Source organism: Lynx canadensis, chromosome C1 (genome assembly GCF_007474595.2).
Source record: "Lynx canadensis isolate LIC74 chromosome C1, mLynCan4.pri.v2, whole genome shotgun sequence".
Classification (NCBI taxonomy): domain Eukaryota; kingdom Metazoa; phylum Chordata; class Mammalia; order Carnivora; family Felidae; genus Lynx; species Lynx canadensis.
This window is the reverse complement of record NC_044310.1, coordinates 25144995-25165440: the sequence shown is the minus strand read 5'-3', so window position 1 is coordinate 25165440 and position 20446 is coordinate 25144995. Positions and strand designations below refer to the sequence as shown.

The 20446-nt window shown below is 40.9% G+C and overlaps 1 protein-coding gene across 1 annotated transcript in view; it reads left to right on the top strand.

The window, feature by feature from the left end:
- CSMD2 (CUB and Sushi multiple domains 2) overlaps positions 1 to 20446 on the top strand; it is a 607194-nt gene that overhangs the window by 547032 nt on the left and 39716 nt on the right. Inside the window, exons 53-55 of the mRNA XM_030326876.2 lie at positions 922 to 1095; positions 6643 to 6816; positions 10038 to 10226. Of these exons, the coding sequence (XP_030182736.1) occupies positions 922 to 1095; positions 6643 to 6816; positions 10038 to 10226 (537 nt within the window). The remainder of the gene's footprint in view (positions 1 to 921; positions 1096 to 6642; positions 6817 to 10037; positions 10227 to 20446) is intronic.

The following is a 20446-nucleotide window of genomic DNA, read 5'->3' as shown; positions in this document are numbered from 1 at the left end:
CATGCACCATGACTAAAACCCTGAACTTACTTCTCTTGGGGCACCCAAAAGAATGGGAAGAATTTCAAGTCTGATAAGACAAAGTTATATAGTAAGCAAATGACAAAAGCACAAAAACAACCTGGCTTACAAAGGACAAAGTTATGGTTTCCCCCACGGCTAATGCATTCTCTACCAAACCTTAGATTCTAAGGTTTTCTCTCCTCTCAATTCTTTCTTGGAAACCTCAAGTCCAAAGGAGAGTCTCAGCTACACAGACCTGACAGCGTAGATTTGAATGTCTGTTCCAGACTGAACAGTGCTGCCCTCCCACTGTCTCAGGCTTCTTGTTAGGGATACAGTCATGAATTATTTCCATACAGATTTAAAGAATACCAGTGGAAATTCTAGGAATATACTCTACCCAAACCCTACTCAATAAAAGTAACCCACCTAGGTTAAGTTGTCTGTGTCTCTTGCCACTCAAGGAGAAGGAAAGGTGGGTTTAGCCAAATCACCTGTTTGTGCATAGTCATTTCCAACTCAACTCAGCTGGGCTTTGACTGCCTTAATGTAGACCAGGTGCCCTCCATTCAGTAGATGTTCAGTCAATGCTACCTGATGAAAAAAAGAGGGAGACGACCCCAGAGGCAGAGAACAGTGATCATTTCTAACCCACAGACAGATACAGAAACTACAGTTCAGAGATGGATGGCCTTCTGGGATTCAACCTTGGGATCTGGGGATGCCATTTCTGTCACGCTAGGATTCGTAAAGCCATTCCTGGATAGCTACTCTCAGAAGGATGTGGAGAAAATAATGGGTGGCTGGATCCTTGGTCCTCTTCCTCACCATCCATGTCTCCCCAACCCTGACCAAATCCCTCCTCATCTTGTATAAGCTCCTCTTCAATTTACACTCTTTCCTCATCTCCCACCAAAGCTGGACACTGTGGGACCCCTGAGCCCATCGTCAATGGACATATCAATGGGGAGAACTACAGCTACCGGGGCAGCGTGGTGTACCAGTGCAATGCCGGCTTCCGCCTGATCGGCATGTCTGTGCGCATCTGCCAGCAGGATCATCACTGGTCGGGCAAGACCCCTTTCTGTGTGCGTAAGTATGTTATCCACTCTCCCTAGTCACGGGCTCAGACTCAACGTGGACTTTCTCCCTTGTCCTCTTGATTAGGTTAGCTGGAGGTTTTGCACACTTGGTTACTTTTTTTCAAAGACCCAATCATTACATCTCTTGTTTTCAGTTTTCTGTATCATTAATTATTGCTTTTATCTTCACCATTACCCTCCTTGTGGTTTCCTTTGGTTAACTTGTTTGTCCATTTTCTAGCTTTTGAGTAGCAAATCCAATTCATTTATTGTCATTCTTTCCGTTTGTTACTGTTATTGATATAAGTGCTTAAGGTTATAAAATTCCTTCCAATAACTGCTCTAATCAGATCCCATAGGTTATAATAATTAATGTTTGATTGCTGTTTAGAAATTCTATAATTTGGGTTATAAATTAATTTCTTCTTTCACTGAAAAATTTTTTAATAGTTGTTTTCTTTTAATTTCCAGGCAGAAAGGACTTTTTATTTTTATTTTGTTATTCATTTCTAATATTACTGCACTGTGTGTAATATTTCTACTTCATTGAATTTATCAATGCTCTCTTTATGGCCTAATATTTGATCAACTGTTATGAATGTTTCATGTGCATTTAAGAAGAAAGGGAATTAGGGTATAAAGCTCTGTATATAGTCATAAGGTGTGCCTTGATTATGTTGTCTGTACCTTACTGACTTTTGTCCACTTGACCTGTTTTGTTCCAAGAGGTGTGTCTCAAAGTTTTCTATTTTTAGTGGTCTTCTATCTTTTCTTGCATTTCCTGTAGTTTCTGCTACATAAAGGTAGTTGCTATGTTATTTGGTACATGCTCATTCAGAACTATTATATCTATCGCAAACTGTGATTTTAGCCTTTAAGAAGATGTCTTCTGTCACTTTTAATAATTTGTAGTTCGACTGGCACTGGGCCTGATACAGGGCTTACAAGCCCTTCTTTCATCCTTTTTCCATTTGCCTGGTACACTTTGAGCCATCCCTGTATTTTAGCCTTTCTGAATCTTGTACACAGCAGAGAGTTGGGCCTTACCTTGTGAGCCCATTTGAAAACCATTTCCTTTAATAAGTTAGTTATACTCATTCACATATATTGCTGTGACTTACATGCTTGGTCTTATATCTGTCGGGTTTTATGTAACTATTGTGGGTAAGATATACTCAGGAATTTCTTTCTCTATATGATGTTTTCCTTACTCACCACCACCCCCCCCCATTTCTTTTGGTATTTAGGGAAGTTTGTAGGCTTTTATGCCCATTTCCTGTAGTCAGTGCACTGACATACCAGGATCCTTTTTCAGTTTGTTCACATTTACAATAGACTTTCTCTAGATCAATATCAGGCCATTCCCTGCTCCTCTGTTCTCTTTTCCGAACAGTCTTGCTTTCCACAAAGGCTTGCAACAGAAGCATGAGACACATTTTGCCTGGGTGGCATGTTTGTTTTACACATACTTTAAAGTTTATAGCATTCTCTGTCTTTTGGTTATGCTGCAGGCCTGGGCTTTCTACAGTTTTATTCGTTCTTCTTGTTAATCTGCATTTTCCTCGTTTTTTGGATGTAGATGACCACCATTCTTCTCAGCTGCCTAGAAGTAATTTGGAAAATTCTTCACTTTTTAAAGTTCCCTGAAGTGAGCCTTTATGTAAAGTGCAGGTTGTGTTGTTTAATTTTGTAATTCTTCTTCATTTGGCTCTTCCTATATGAGATGGAGCAATACAATAATGAGACTTATTGAATGAGCAATGCATGAAAAATTAGTCTTAATAGCTGCTTAAGTATTAGGATTACACAAAGCAAGACCCATCTCTATTCAGTCACTCTTCCAGAGGGGTCTAAACTAAACATTTGGTTTCATCCAGAAGATGCAAATTCCAGTGCCTTCAAGGAATTGGCACAGAATGTACATGCAGAGATGTGGGTTATAAATAATAGGGAATGTTGGAGTCAGAAAATAAATGGAGAATGTCTGCCTAAAGATGTTTAATTTTAGAGCTGGTATGCACTGAAAAGCAGTGTAGTAAGGTATTTAGATACTTGGACCCAGGACCTAGATTGCCCGAATCCGACCCAGAATCCAGTACCTCTTGGACCAACCCCCATTTTATTCTGGAGTACAGAGATGTGGGGAGTACCTGGAGGAGGAAGAAAAGAGAAAAAGAACAAGCATTTATAAGTGATTACCCTGAGGTCGGCACTGTGTTACCTGTCACCATGTGTAAATCCAAGGTTTCCATATTACTCTCCAAACCTTCTGGCAATCCCGTATCTCCTTGGTTAGCTCTCTCATCCATCCCCAAACAGCTACTGCATGATATACCTCTTCCCTGAACACCCACCCTCCACCTCCTCCGCCTACATTCGCAGCAGATAGCGAAGGCAGATAATGAACCTGGCCTGAAGTCAGAGGAGCTGGTTTCAGAGCTCAGAAGAGCCACCTGGAAACAGTGCCCCCAAACAAGTCTCCCGACTGCTCTGAGGATGACAATGGTGCCTACCTCACAGGGTTGTGGGGACTAAATGAAATAATGCAGAGAGACCCCAATAATTATTAGCTGATTAGATAACCTCACTTTCTATTTTGCAGAGATGATAGAAGCCATCAAACAATAACTCCTTCTGCTTCCTGCTTCCCACCCACACATCTATTCTTCTCCCTTCCCTCCTACCTCTATAGAAGAGTCTCTCTCTCCAGGCCCAAGGCTGTGCCCTCCATTGATTCTCAGATCCCCTCCCTCCTGCCTCCTTAGCGAACTTAATCTATTTTTAACTGTCTCCTCTGTACTGTTTACCTTTCCTTTCTATTAATTTCCCTCAAGCCCCCGTTAAGTGTTCAAGCTTCACAGAGACCTCTATTTTCCTTCCTAGTGGGGTGTTCTCTACCTCTTCTTTGCAACTTGTACCAATCAGGGTCCCCAGAGAAACAGAGCTATCTGGGGTATCTGACACCTCTTGAGGCTCTCCCTGTGGCTTCTGGGACACTCCCACCCCCTGCTGGGCTTTATTTTTTCTACCTTGCTGACCACCCCTCGGTTCCTTTGCAGGTGCTTTCATGACCTGTCCTTCAAGAGGTGGTACCCCCAAAGGTTATACTACAAAACACTCTTCTCTCACTTTTATGAGTGGTCCTTAGCCTTTGAGAAGGGGCCTCATGACCTTTGTGAATCTGGAAGAGGGGTGAATCCTCTCCCAAGTACACTGCACCCACCCAGTATTTTGCATATCATTTCCGTGAGTTCAAAGACCCTGTGAAGATTGTCTCCCCTCTCCCCCCACCTTGCTGATCTGGCAGGGTCCTGTTCATCCATGAGATCCAGTGTAGATGGCATGCTGTTTCCTCTGGGAACCCTCCTTAACGCACTCTCTCCCCTGTGGAGGGTAGATGCCCCTCTTCTTTGTGGGCCTCTATCCCAGCACCAGCACACTGTGTTCTAACAGTCTGCTTCCCTGGACTGGGAAGTGGCTCCCTGAGGTTGGAGACCATATCATATTCCTCCTTGTATATCATCAGAGCAGAGCAAGGTACCTAGCACATAGAAGGAACTCAGTAATGTTGAATGAAAAGTAAATGTCTGAATCTATTTTCAAGGCAAACCTATTAATGCAATTCAAAATCCTTACTTTAGAGATATAGAAAGTGAGCTTGGAGTGAATTGTCCAAAGTAAGGAAAGGGCAGAGCTGAGTAGTAAATCCTGGTCTGCTGGCCTCCACAGCCCACCCTCATCCTAGCACACCAGGCAGTCTCAAACCCCTGCAATCCACTAACACATGTGCCCTGCTCTGCTCGGCCCTCTCTGCTAGAGTCAGGGATACTACTGTTGAGATTTACATAAGAGAACTGACCCAGAATGATGCCAGAGTTGGCCACAGCAAAAACTGGGCCCCGCCTCCTTCCTGCTCTCACTCCCCCGTCTCCATTCACACCATCATGGTTTGGGGTGGGCTCTTCGTGGATCCAGTTGTTGGGGTAAGAAAACATTCCTCGTGGTTTCTCAGCCTCAAAATCCAGAACCAAGAGAAAGAGCTGGCAAAAGCATCAACTGAGACTTCAGTCTGAAGAGACTAGGTAGGGTACCAGGCAGGTGCTACAGAGAACTAAGGGCGAAGGAGCAAAGCAAAAACCCTGGTACCCACGCATCCATGTGCTCACCGGTCTTCCAGTCAGCAAGTATTTATCGAGCTCCTCCTGTATGTCAGGCACTGGTCCCAACCCCAAAGATGTCACAAGAAACAAATCAAAGAACCTGCCCCCATGGAGCTGACCTTGAGGTGGAGGGAGATAACAATGAACAAACAAAGAGCTGCATGTAGAGCATGTCTGTTACTGTGGAGAAAAGTGGAGAAGGCAAGGGGCCTGGGCAGTGCTGGGGAGGTTGTTTATTGGGTCATAAGGGATGGCCTCGCTGAAACGGTGACATTTGAGGGGAGACCTGAAGATGTGAGGGCAGGAGCCAACGGGTGTTCTGGCAGAGAGGAAAGCAAGTGCCAAGGCTCTGAGGCAGGCACTTATTTTCAGGAGACCTCAGAGAGACCAGTGCCACTGCATGGAGGGATCAACTCCAGCTCCAGGAGGAAGGACGAAGCTGGGACAAAGTGGTGACCCTCGCACTCTGGGGCCAGGCCTTTGAGCACTGGGTTCTCCCCCACTGCCCTGCCTATAATTGAACAAATCACAAAATAAAATGGCCTGCAAGGATTCCAGAATATCACCTTTATTACTAATAAAGCCTATGTTGGAGGCCATAGTTTAAAGTAAAAGCCATATGGGGTCTGCTAAAAAAAAAAAAAAAAAAAAGCAAACCCAGAATGGGGTGGATTCACACCATCAGAGGCAAGGCTGCAAGGACAACACCTCCCCCGCCCCATTGTTGGGGAGAGCCTGTCTCCAGGGGAGCAGCAGAGAGCACTGCCACTCACAGGCACCGGGTCCCAAGAGGAAGAGGGCAGAACTGGGCCAAGCATGACTGCTCATTCTTCCCAAATTGCACAGAGAAGGGCCAGAAATTACATGGATTGAACTCCCTTCATCTGGAAGGAGTAGAGGGGAAGGACTGTGCTCTCAACAACAGCTTTGGCTGAGCCACTGGTCTGGCATGGGGAGCAATCCCTCCATTCGGGTGTAGTTAGCATTGACTCTGGCTCTGTCAAGCTCAGCCAGGAAGTAGGTTGGGCCTGAATCCGCTGAGGGGTAGTCATCGCATCCAGTGATGGAGAGTGGGCATGGGGTACGACAGGGATAGAGGCAGAGAAAATGAGCAGGACTGACAACCCGGACAACAGAACTACAGTCCAGGCCTAATGCCTCATGGGGAGTCACAGAGTGATTTCTCTCAAGTTGTCCAAGCTACAGATGTGCCTTCAAGGAAGAAGGTATGTCCCCATGCTGATTTCAGGAAATAGAGGTTTTACAGCTAAGAGACTATAGTTAGACTTAGGCCTGAACTTCACTCATGGGCATGAGAAACACCAGGTGAGAAAAACGATGCACTTTAGGGGTATGGAATAATAGGAGGGCTTACCTATTTTCTGTTTTGGTTGCAGCAATTACCTGTGGACACCCAGGCAACCCAATCAACGGCCTCACTCAGGGCAACCAGTTTAACCTCAACGATGTGGTTAAGTTTGTTTGCAACCCTGGGTATATGGCTGAGGGGGCTGCTAGGTCCCAGTGCCTGGCCAGCGGGCAGTGGAGCGACACGCTGCCCACCTGCAGAAGTGAGTCACCATTCTTCTCCCACCTCACCCCCCGTACCGCTACCATCTGTGGGGGTGACCCCGCAGCACAGGCCTGTGGATTCAGTCCTGGTGTTATTTTGATTCGGATAGGGAAAACTGAGGGCAAAGAAGGGTCATAAATGAGGACTTTCTCATCCCCCAGATACAGCCATGTAAGATTTCATCATTGGTTATATAAGCAAAACAAACAAGTTGCAACTTCCAAAACAGAAATGGAAAGCAGTCTTCTTGCTTACATTTCATAGAACAAATAACTCATCCTTATCATATAAAGCCCCATTCTTGACAAAAGAAAAAATCAGAAAACTTAGAATGAAAAATAAAAAGCAGAGAGCATAGGGGTTGGAATGAAGCAGGGAGGAAGAAAAGAACCCAAGAAGCAGAGACTGAGCACAGGATGTTCTGGCCTCATCTGGGCTACTTAAGAAATAGTTTCGGGGCGCCTGGGTGGCGCAGTCGGTTAAGCGTCCGACTTCAGCCAGGTCACGATCTCGCGGTCCGTGAGTTCGAGCCCCGCGTCAGGCTCTGGGCTGATGGCTCAGAGCCTGGAGCCTGTTTCCGATTCTGTGTCTCCCTCTCTCTCTGCCCCTCCCCCGTTCATGCTCTGTCTCTCTCTGTCCCAAAAATAAATAAACGTTGAAATAAAAAAATTATTTAAAAAAAAAAAAAAAAAAAAAAAAAAAAAAAAAAAAAAAAAAAGAAATAGTTTCTAAAGCATTTCATGGCTGGTCACAATAGTAGGGGCAAATGGAGCTGCCTCATACCAGGAATAGCCTGGCAGACTCAGTGACATCTGAGTGGAGTGTCAAAGCAGACAGAACGTGAACGACCCCAGCCCTGACATGGAGCTTGATCGAATTGCTATAGTCATGAGGACACAGTCTCTAGGAGGATGGCTCCTCATTGCAGTATGTGGGGGTGCACAGTGATTGGCTGTGCAGTGTGTCACAAGTCATTTGTAACTGATATTAAAGGACCAAAATTTTCAAATAAATGAAGATGCATCACAACTACCCCTAAAAATAACATCCCTCTCATAACATTTTAAGATTCCATTTTGAGTGAGAGAAAGTCTCAGAAAACACAGGGAAAACTTCCATAAGCTGGTGTTGGGCCTTCGTTCGATCATCTGTTCAGGCAGGAAAGAGTTTAGAACTTGGTTGCTTTGGGGTATTGTTATCCCACATCCCCTATCAAGAGCTGTGCTCCATCTCCCCAACATGAGATACAAATTCTCCTGTAACTGCAGCTCCTGCCCCCACAGCCCCCTGCCCAGAGTAACAAACTCAGGACCGGTCTCGGAATCAGAGGGCTAAGGTAAAATCTTAGAAGTCATGGCCTCCAGTCCTGCTCCCACCAGCCCATTGTCTACCCTGACAGAGTGGCCAGTCTAAAATGCAAATCTGATCAAGCCATTCCCTGTTTGAAATGCCTTCCCAGACTTCCCAATGCCCTTACAATGGCACTGTCCTCTGCCTCAGCCTCACCTCTGCACTGGGCCCTGGCCACACTGAACTTCTTCCTCACACGTGCCCTGTGCTCACTCGTCCCCAGGGCACTCCCACACAGTCTCCTCAAATGCGTTCTTCTCCGTCCCACTTTGTGTGGATGACTTTTACGCAACCATCAAGAACCAGCTTAGGGGCGCCTGGGTGGCTCAGTCGGTTAAGCGTCCGACTTCAGCTCAGGTCATGATCTCACGGTACGTGAGTTCAAGCCCTGCATCGGGCTCTGTGCTGTCAGTTCAGAGCCTGGAGCTTGCTTCAGATTCTGTGTCTTCCTCTGTCTATGCCCCTTCCCCACTCACACTCTCTCTCTATCAAAAAATGAATAAATGTTTTTAAAAATTAAAAAAAAAAAGAACCAGCTTAAATGTCACCTTTTCTTGGAAGACTTTCCTGCTCCACCTCCTACACTGGGCTAGATGCACTGCTTTGTGCTTCTAGAACATTCTCTGCTACCCCTATCAGAGCACTTATCAAACAAAATAATTGCTTGTTTGTCCTTTTCTCTCTAGACCAACAGTTCCCAATTGGGGATGATTTTATCCATCCTCTGCCCCAACAGGGGACAGATATCTAGAGATATTTTTCATTGTCACACCTGGAGGGTTTCTATTGGCATCTACTGGGTAGAGGCCAAGGATGCTATTGAACATCCTACAATACATAGTTCTGCCCCCACAACAAAGAATTAGCAGCCAAAATGTCCACAGTGCCAAGGTGGAGAAATTCTACTCTCAATTGAAAATTCTGTGTTATCTTTACTGCCCAGCACACTGCTTGGCATTCGATATATGGCGATAAATAGTGAGAATCAATGCATGTTATGTATTTATTTTGTGACGCCAGCCTCTCTGAGCCTCAGAGAAGTTTGTCAAAGGTAGAAATATCTTACATTTTAAAAATTTATCAAAGATTTTTTAAAAATACCTATCCTGGGATGCCTGGGTGGCTCAGTGGGTTAAGTGTCCAACTCTTGATTTCAGTTCAGGTCATGATCTTACAGTTCTTGAGATCAAGCCCCATGTAGGGCTCTGCACTGACAGCACAGAGCCTGTTTGGGATCCTCTCTCTCTCTCTCATTCTGTCCCTGCCCTTCCCCGGCTCCTGCATGGTCTCTCTCTCTCTCAAAATAAATAAACTTTAAATAAATAAATAAATAAATAAATAAATAAATAAATAAAAATTTAAAAAGTGGTTAAAACACTTTCCAAAAAAGACCAACCCCTGTTGCAGTCAGCTCAGCTGCATCTGTTCTACAACGATCAGCAGCCTTGCTACACCAGGGTTAGGGCACCCAGAGACAAGGGAGTCATGCCCTCAGGGGACTCATGTATTCAAACAACTCACCATCTAGGCTGATAAGGTCAGCAGTAGAGGTTCGTGCAAAGGAACACTGCCAGGGCAGAGGTTAACCAGTCTGGGAGGAGGTGGGAAGGCTTCTCCAGTCAGGCGAGTTTAGCAAGACGTGGAAGAATGAATCCCTTAACCAGGCTATCAAAATCAGTGATCAGGAAGTACAGCAGCCTGAGGACCAGCTCACCCTCCCAGGCAGGATCGGCTTCGTGCTACCAATTTGTCTGGACATTTTGCCATACTGGGAATGCATGCCTGTTTGGACATGTGAATTCCCGTTTAGAAGCATCAGACAATCTTTGCATCCTGGTTTCTGTGTCTAATTGTCCCCTTTCATTACAGTCATCAACTGCACCGATCCTGGGCACCAAGAAAACAGCCTACGTCAAGTCCATGCCAGCGGCCCGCACAGGTTCAGCTACGGCACCACTGTGTCTTACCAATGCAACCACGGCTTCTACCTTCTGGGCACCCCGGTGCTCAGCTGCCAGGGAGATGGCACATGGGACCGTCCCCACCCCCAGTGTCTCTGTAAGTAGATGTCATTGACTCAAAGTGATCACCCGTGCAGACTGACGGGATGGCCCATGTCCAAGTACATGTCCTCCTCGTGCGTGTGTGTGTGTGTGTGTTACATCACAATGACAGTCACTCTGTCTGCATCTTAGGCCCTGTTGGGTTAGTTTCACACCAACTTATGCACTCTCTCTCTTCCTAGCTAGAGGACTTTCCTCTTTCTCTTTCCTCTTTGCTGCACTGCTATCCTCTTTAGCCCTCAGGGCGCTCTGCCTCCACAACAGACTGCCTGGCATGACACTGTCTCAAACCTTACCCCTTCCTTGCTTTTCCAGAAAAATAACACATGAACCCCTTTCTTTTGAAGGACTGAAGCAGAAATGCCACAGACTCTGGAGGCAGATTGACTGAGATGTGAATTCTGGCTTTGCCCCTAAACAAGCTGTTTGGTTTGACAAAAGTCTATTAAGCTTTCAAGCCTCCATTTCTTCATCTATAAAAATGACCCTAATACCTATTCCATAGAGTTATTAAAGAGTTAAATTAGAAAAGCAGGGGGCACCTGGGTGGCCCAGTCAGTTAAGCATCAGACTCTTGATTTCAGCCTAGATCATGATCTCATGGTTGTGGGATTGAGCTCAACATCAGGTTCCACACTGGGCATGGAGCCTGCTTAGGATTCTGTCTCTCTCTCTCTCTCTCTCTCTCTCTCTCTCTCTCTCTCTCTCTCTTTCTCTCTCTCTCTGTCTCTGCCCCTCCCCCCGCTCATGCTTTCACTCTCTCTAAAAAAAAAGAAAAATAGAAAAGCCATAAAAAGTGCCTAGTATAGTATCTGTTACATCTCCATCAACAATGACTGCATAATTATTATTAGAAAAAAATATATGGGAACAACATGCTAAAAATGGCGGGAGAGAGAGGGGAGGTGCTCAGAACCCTGATACTCGGTTACTAACCTCACACATCCACATGAGGAAACTGTCCCTTGACCTCCTGCTCTCTCCTCTTGTTCCTTCAGGTGAATCTCCACTACCCCTATATCCCTGGGAACCATTAATCTACCTTCTATCTAAATATTTGCCTATTCCGGGCATTCCATGTAAATATACATGTGGCCTTGTATGTGTGGCTCCTTCCGCTTACCTTAAGGTTTTCAAAGTTCATCCATGTTGTAGCACATATCAGTGCTTCATTCTTTTTTATGGCCAAATACCATTCTAGTGTATGGGTATACTATAGTTATTTATCCATTCATCCGTTGATGGACATTGGAGTTCTTTCCACTTTTGAGCTATTATGAATAATATTGCTGCACACATTTATGCCTGGGTCTTTGTGTGAACATATGTTGTCAGTTCTTTGGGGCATATACCTAAGAGTGGAATTGCTGGGCCAATTATATAGTAACTCCATGTTTAACTTTTTGAGGTTAACTGTTTTCCAAAGTGACCGCACCATCTTACATCCCCACCAGCAGGGTAGGAAGGTTCCAATTTCTCTACACCCTCACCTCCACTTGTTATGTCCATCTTTTTCATTATAGCCATGCTAGTGGGTATTAAAGTGGAATCTCGGGGCGCCTGGGTGGCGCAGTCGGTTAAACGTCCGACTTCAGCCAGGTCACGATCTCGCGATCCATGAGTTCGAGCCCCGCGTTGGGCTCTGGGCTGATGGCTCAGAGCCTGGAGCCTGTTTCCGATTCTGTGTCTCCCTCTCTCTCTGCCCCTCCCCCGTTCATGCTCTGTCTCTCTCTGTCCCAAAAATAAATAAACGTTGAAAGAAAAAAAAAATTTTAAAAATAATAAAAAAATAAAAAATAAAGTGGAATCTCATTGTGGTTTTGATTTGCGTCTCCCTAATGACTAATGATGTTGAGCATCTTTTTATGTGCTTCTTGGCCATTTGTATCTCTTCGTTAGAGAAACTTCTACTTAAGTTCTTTACCCACTTTTAAATCAGATTGTTTGTCTTTGTATTACTGAGTTTTAGCAGTTCTATATATATTCTGGATACTATACCCCTATCAGATGTATCATTTGCAAACTTCTCCCTTTCTGTGGATTATCTTCTTACTTCTGGATAATGTCCTCCAGTGCATGAAAATTTTTAGTTTTAATGAAATCCAACTTATGTATTTTTTTCTTTTGTTGCTTGTGCTTTTGGTGGCATATTTAAGAAACCATTGCTTAATCCAATGTAATATAATAGTCCAAGATCATATCATCTGTGAATAGATATAGTTTTATTTCTTCATTTCCAATCTGGATGCCTTTTATTTATTTTTCTTACTTAATTGCCCTAGCAAGAATTTCCAAGACAATGTTGAACAGAAGTGGCAAAACAGGCATCCTTCCCTTGTTCCTAGTCTTTGGAGAAAAGCTTTCAGTTTTTCACCATTAAGTATAATGTTAGCTGTAAAGTTTATGTAAATTCCCTTTAGGGGTGAGGAATTTCCCTTCTACTCCTAGTGAGGAATTTCCCTTCTACTCCTAGTTTATTGAAAATTTTTAGCGTGAAACAGTGTTGGATTTTGCCAAATGGTTTTTCTGCATCTATTGAGATTTCCCCTCTTCATTGTATTAATATGGTATATGACACTGATTGATTTTCAGATGTTGAACTACTCTTGTGTTCCAAAAACAAATCACACTTGGCCATAGTATAATACTTTTAATATGCTGCTGGATTTGGTTTACTAGTATTTTGTTGAGGATTTTTGCAGCTATGTTCATAAGGGATATTGGTCTATAGTTTCCTTTCTTTGCGATGTCTTTGGTTCTAGGATCAGGGTGATGATGTTGGCTTCATAAAGTGAGTCAGGAAACGTCCTTCTCCTTATGTTTTCAGAAATAGAAAGATTAGTGCTATTTCTTCTTTAAAAATTTGATATAATTCAGCAGTGAAATCATCTAGTCCTGGGCTTTTCTTTGAAAGTTTTTTGATTATTGTTTGATTCCATTTATTTGCTATAACTCTATTCAGATATTCCATTTCTTCTTCAGTAAGTTTTGGTAGTTTGTGAACATTTAAGAATTTGTCCATTTCTGGAGCGCCTGGGTGGCTTAGTCAGTTAAACCTCTGACTTTGGCTCGGGTCACGATCTCATGGTCTGTGGGTTCAAGCCCTGCGTCAGGCTCTGTGCTGACAGCTCACAGCCTGGAGCCTGCTTAGGATTCTTTCCTCTTTCCTCTTTCTCTCTCTGTTCTTACCCTGCTCAAACTCTGTCTGTCTCTCAAAAAAATAAAATAAATTTAAAAAAAAGAATTTGTCCATTTCATCTGAATTATCTGATTTGTTTGCATACGATTGTTCATGTTCATAGCTTTCGTTTTTTTCCTCTATTTTCTATTTCATTTATCTCTGCTACTATCTTTATTATTTCCTTTCTTCTGTTTGTTCTCAGTTTAATTTGCTTGTCTTTTTCTACTTTATTAAGGGGAAAGGTTGGTTTGTTGGTTTGAGATCTCTTCTTTTTAATGTAGGCATTTGCAGTTATAAATTTCTCTCTGAACACTGCTATCACTACGTCTCATGAGTTTTGGTATGTTCTGTTTTCATTTTTGTTCACCTCAAAGTATTTTCTAATTATTCTTCTGATTTCTTCTTTGACTTATTGGTTATTTAGGAGTGGTTTTTTAATTTCCATATGTTTGTAAATTTTTCAAATTTCCTTCCATTCTTGATCTTTAATTTCATCACATTGTAGTTGGAGAACATACTTCGTATGATTTCAATCTTTTTAAATTTATGGAGACTTATTTTATAGCTTCACACATGGTCTAACCTAGAGAACATTTCATGTGCACTTGAAAAGAGCATTTATTCTGCTGTTACTACAGGGAGTGTTCTCTAGATGATTGTGAGGTCTAGTTGGTTTATAGTGTTGGTCACCATATTTCCTTGTAGATCTTTGTCTTGTCCTATGGGGTGGTGAAATCTCATACTATTATTGTTGACTTATCTATTTCTCCTTTCAATTCTGTTATTTTTTGTTTCATATATTTGGGATCTCTGTTAGGTGCATATATGTTTATAATTTTATCTTATTGATGGATTGATCCTTTTATCAATATAAAATTTTCTGTGTCCTTCCTGTGTTTAACGACAATTTTTGCCTCAGAGTCTATCCTATCTGATAATATCAGATAGCTGGTCTGGATAGCCATACCAGCCTCTGTTTAGTCTCTGTATGTACAGTATATCTTTTCCCATCTTTTACTCTCAGTCCATTTGCATCTTTGAGTCTAAAGGATGTCTCTTTTAGACAGCATGTAGTTGGATCATGTTTTTTATTCATTTGCTAATATCTGCCTTTTATGTATTTAATCAACATTTAGTGTAATTATTGATAAGGTAGGCTTTATATCACCCATTTTGCTATTTGTTTCCTATGTATCTTATGGTTTTGTGTTTTTTGGCTTTTGAGTTTGGAGAGGTTTTTTGGTTCTTTGTTCTGTTGCTGTTTTATTTTGCATTAAATAGATCTTTTCTAATTTAACATTTTAATTTCTTTGTTATTCACTGTGCGTTTCTTAAGTCATTTTCTTAGTGGTTATTCTGGAAATTACAATTAACATCTTAACTTATAACAACATAGTTTGTAATAACACTAACTTAATTTCAGTTGTATGCAGAAGATTTGCTCTTACAAAGCTCCCTTACCTCCCTGTCCTTTGTGTTGTTATTGTTATACAAATTACAACTTTAGACATTGTATGCTTATCAATACATATTTCCAATTATTGCTTCATGCCATTTCTCAGAAGAAGAAAGATTACAGACAAACAAAAAAACACTTATTCTGCAGTTTATATTTACCTATGTAGTTACTTTTACCTGTTTTAGGATTTTTTAGTTCTTCCTGTGACTTCAGTCCTTTCATTTCAGTCTGAAAGACTTCCTGTAGAATTTCTTTATAATTTAGAATTTCTTTCTAGGTTTGCTAGTGATGCATTCTCATACTCAGTGTTTGTTCATCCAGAAATTTGTTAATTCCACTTCATGTTTGAAGGATAGTTTTGCTAGCTATAGAATTCTTTGTTGAAAGTATTTTTTTATCACTTTAAACATGTCATATTACTGATATATTTAGGCTTAAATCTAATATCTTATTTTGTGTTTTTTGTTTGTCCTACTCAGTTTCTTTTTTCTCTTTTTTTATCAGATTAACAAGTTTTATAACTCCATTTTTTCTTCTTTACTAATAAGTAAGTTATACACTCTACATTTTAATGGCTATGTTAGAAATTATAACAGGAACAACTTCACTTACCAAAGTCTAAAGTTAATCTTTCTCTCTTCTTCCTATATCATACAAGAACATTAGGACTCTTTAATTCCATATGTTTTTCTGACTTTTACATTATTGTTTTCTTATATCTTAATTGTGCCTTGTTTTTTATTTATTTTTTGTGCCTTGTTTTTTAAAACCCACAATGTATTATTGTTGTTGTCCTGTGCAATTATTGTTTACTCAGATTTAGCCACATATTTGCCACTTTCTTTGCTTTTCATTTCTTCTTATACCTTGTCCTTCCTCATGGGATCATTTTCCCGCTATTTGAAGAACATTCATTAGAATCTTACTCAATGAAGATGTGCTGGTGGCAAATACTGTCAGTTTTTGTTTGTCTATAATACATTTATTTGTCCCTCATTTTTGAAAGATATTTCCAGTAGGTTTAGAAATCCAAGCTGGTAGCTATTTTCTTTCAGCCCATTAAAGAAATTTCTCTAATACCTTCTGACCTCTTTTATTTCTACAGAGAAGTCAGCTATCAGTCTTTCACTCCTTTGAAAAGTCTGTCTCTGTCTTTGGTGTCCTGCATTTTCCCTAGTTATTAAATGATAATTTAGCTGGATCAAAGTCCACATTGACACATTTCCCTTGGTGCACTCTGCTGGCATTTATTATTAATGAGAAGTCTGCTTTCAATCTAATCATTGTACTTTTTAGGTAGCATTTTTTTTTTTACCTCATTGACTTTAAGATCCTTTCTTTCTTGTTGGCATTCTGAATTTTTTTTACACTGTGTTTAGATATTTTATTTATCCTTCTTAGGATTCATTAGGCTTCTTAGATATTTTTTGACATCTGGGGAGTTCTCAGCTATCAGTTCTATATTGTCACCCCTCATTCTCTTCTTTCACTACTTCTGGGTCTCCAAATTAGACCTTCTTGTGTGATTCTCTGTGTGTCTGAAATTCTCATTCATATTGTTGATCTCTGATAGATTTCCCCAGGTCTCTCCACGTTAGTAATTTACACTAATATTGTCGTTTTTTTAGGTTGAACTAATTTAAAGTTGAGCTAAAATTCTGTTCTGGATAATCAACTATCACTGGGCTTGGTGGGCTTTCCCCGTCTACCTATAAATCTAAGGAAACTTCACTACCTATAAGATCCCAAGTGACTTTAAGTGAAACCATTTTCACTGATATTGCATGATTATCATGACATTATATTAGTGGGCTAACTAAATTTTTACTTCTGGAAGACCAAGTTACCTGTGAATAGGCTTGTGGAAAATTGTAGAGTACCTTATATATCCCCTAATCAACCCAGTCAATGAAAATCAACGGTTCCTTCCAGGTTAAGGCAAACTGTTTTAATTGGCATGGATGTGCAGGGACCAAGGAAAATGCGTGACCCGGGTCTATAGCATATGCTACTTCCCTGATAAAGTGCTTTAGAAAACAGTGGAAGTGCCAGAGGCTGGCCGGCCATTACTACAACTTTCATACAACTTTCAACCCACATGGTGTCCTTCTGCTGTAGGACCTAGCGTAGTCTATTAATTGCTGATTTGTATTATTGTCTTTGCTGAATTACAATTTATGCTTTTTTCTCAATCCCCTGTTATATGTGTATTCTGTGTAATGCAAGAAAATTTGCTACTATTAGCAGTGCTAAATATCTGTCTTACCAATTTTTATGTACACATTTAAACTTACTTGCAACTAGGGAAAAAAATAAAAATAAACTTATTTGCAGTTAGAAACTAAACAGCCACTGCAGTGTATCCCATTTGGACACGGGCATGAACATTGAAAACATTTTTAAATGCTTTTATATTTGACAAACTGAGAAATACAACAGCTGTTATTCACCTTCTCTTTTGTTCTTCACCTCCCCGATTTGAATGCAAATATACAGTGAATATAAGTTGTTCCTCTTTATTATCTTACATCCTTTCTTGATTTTCCTTACCCACAGCAGCTGAATGGTATTGACAGTGCTTTATTTTTTGTCACATTTTTATGGTTGACTTTTTCCTCCTTTAAAAGAATAAACCACAGGAAAGGAATAAAACAATAGAGTATATTCTGGTTACTAATTTTACAGATACCCAAGTAGCCTAGATCAAGCCAATGACAAAAAAAATAATATCAGGCATTGCATATACTGTTTCAGAGATTATATTAGATATTACCATAATTTAACACTGTCCTCAAATTAGCCAAAGAAATATTTTAAAGCCAAATAAGAACATCAGAAAAACAGCCAGCCAACTGCAATCACAGAAATCATTAGGAATAGCCAACATATATGTGTTCATCAATAAACATGAGCAAAAATGTTCTTATCAGTGTTATTCATAAAAGCCCCAAATGGGAAACAACCCAAATGTCTATCAACAAGAAATGGATGAAAAAATGCAGTATATTCACGCAGTGATAGAGCAGTCAACCTTGAAGATGGTCCCAATGCCCCCCCCCCCCCGCTGGTGTTCTTGCCTTTGCATAATATCCTCCTACACTGTACAGGGTTAGTCTGTGTCAACTGGTGGTGTGTGACTCACAAAGATATATCATAAAAGACATTTCTATCTCCAACTTGCTCTCTTGGATCAGTCACTCTCAGGGGAAGCCAGTCAAGCCTTCAGATGACTGCAGCCACAGCCAACATCTTATGTACAAACTCGTGGAGAATCTTGAGCCAGAACCATCCAGCTAAGCCACTCCTAAATTCCTGACCCACAGAAACCATGAGCGATAGTAAATGTTTATTGGGGCAATTTGTTACACAGCAAATAATACAAATGGTATATAGCAGGGATTAGCAAACTTGGCTCATGGACCAAATCCAACCTGTGGCTAAGACATAAGAATTTTTTTTTTAGAGCAATGTGGAAAAAAACAAGAAAAAAAGAAGAGTATGCAACAGAGACTATGTGTAGTCCTCAAAGCCTAAGATATTTACTCTCCGGCCTCTTACAGAAAAAGTTTGCTAACTCCTGGTATATTGCAGTGATAATGAAAGACGTACTGCTAAACATAGCATCGATGAATATCATAGACATAATGGTTAGTAAAAGAAGCCAAATACAAAAGAATATATACCATATGATTCCACTTATAAATTCCACTTATAAATTCAAAAATAGGCAAGCTAAATAATGGTGTATGAAGTCAAGATGGTGGCTTACTTTGGGGAGGAGGAGGTAGATAGAAGGCATGAAGGAGCTTCTGAGGTGCTGGTGATATTCCATTTCCTGATATGAATGGTGGTTACCTGGGCGTATTTGCTTTGTGACAATTCACTAACCTATATGCTTATGCTTACTGTGTTTTTCTTTTATGTATGTATGTTTTATTTCCATTTAAAATGGGTTTATTTGAAAAATCATTACAGAGTTTAAATTGGACAATTTCTAGAAATCCAGAAATTTCTAATAAACTGTCATAAAATCATTTAAATTATAACTAGAGACTCCATTCCTTGCAGAAGGACAGAATGCATTCATAGTATTAAAATAGTATTGCAGAAATATGGCCTTTTGTAGCAACAAGGATGGAACTGCAGAGTGTTATGCTAAGTGAAAGAAGTCATGCAAAGAAAGACAGATACCATATGTTTTCACTCTTATGTGGATCCTGAGAAACTTACCAGAAGACCATGGGGGAGGGGAAGGAAAAGAAAAAAGGTTAGAGAGGAAGGGAGCCAAAACATAAGAGACTCTTAAAAACTGAGAACAAACTGAGGGTTGATGGGGGGTGGGAGGGTGGGGAGGGTGGGTAATGGGTATTGAGGAGGGCACCTGTTGGAATGAGCACTGGGTGTTGTATGGAAACCGATTTGACAATAAATTTCATATTTAAAAGATAAAAAATAAAACAAAATAAAATAAAATAAAATAAAAATAGTATTGCAGAAGAGAGTTAATTATGGTACTTAAGAATGTGACCTCTGGAGTCAATTTGCCTGGTTTTAAGAACTAATTCTACCATTGAATAGGTCTGTGACTTTGGGTAAGTTTTTTTTCTTCCCCATGCCTCATTTTCCTCATCAGTGAGATTGAGATTAAAATAGTGCTTACCTTATAGGGCTATCTTAAGGATAAATAGATATATCAGTTATGTATTGCTGTGTAACAAACATCTCAAAACTTAGTGCCTTCAAATACCAAATGTTTATATTTTCTTACAGTGATATAAGTCTAGAATTCAAGGCTTAGCAGGTGGATTAGTCAGAGTTCTCCAGAGAAATAGAACCAGTAAGCAATGGGAGATTATACAGATACAGATACAGGTTTAAGGGGGTGTAGATAGATCTATGTTTTTATCTATTGTTTCATACAATTATGGAGGCTAAGAAGTCTCAAGATCTGCATTTGGCAAACTAGAGACCCAGGAGAGCAGACAGTAGTCAGAGTTTGAAAGCCCAAGAAGCAGGAGAACCAATAGTATAAATTTTAGTCCAAGTCTGAGTCCAAAGATAGGCAAAGACTGGTGTCCCAGCTCAAAGACAGACAGAAAAAGAGAATTCTCTCTTACTCTGCCTTTTTGTTCTATTCAGGCCTTCAAGAGCTTGGTATCAAAGAGGGCACTTGTGATAAGCACTGGGTGTTATATGTAAGTGATGAACCACTAAATTCTACCTCCTGAAACTAATATTACACTGTATGTTAACTAGAATTTAAATAAAAACTTGAAACATAAAAAAAGAGATAGATTGGATGAGGCCCAGTCACAAATGGGGAGGACTGTCTGCTTTACTCAGTGTGCCTATTCAAATGTTAATCTCATTCAAACCCCCTCTCAGAATAATGTTTGGCAAAATATCTGAGCATCATGTGGCCCAGTCAATTTCACACAATGACATAAAATGAACCATCACAGCAGGGTTGGCTCATCTGTGCCCCACTGGCTCAATTAGGACTAGAGAGTCCAAGATGGCCTCACCTACATCTTTGGGGCTTTGTGCCAACTCTTCTCCTCCCTGTGGCCTCTGT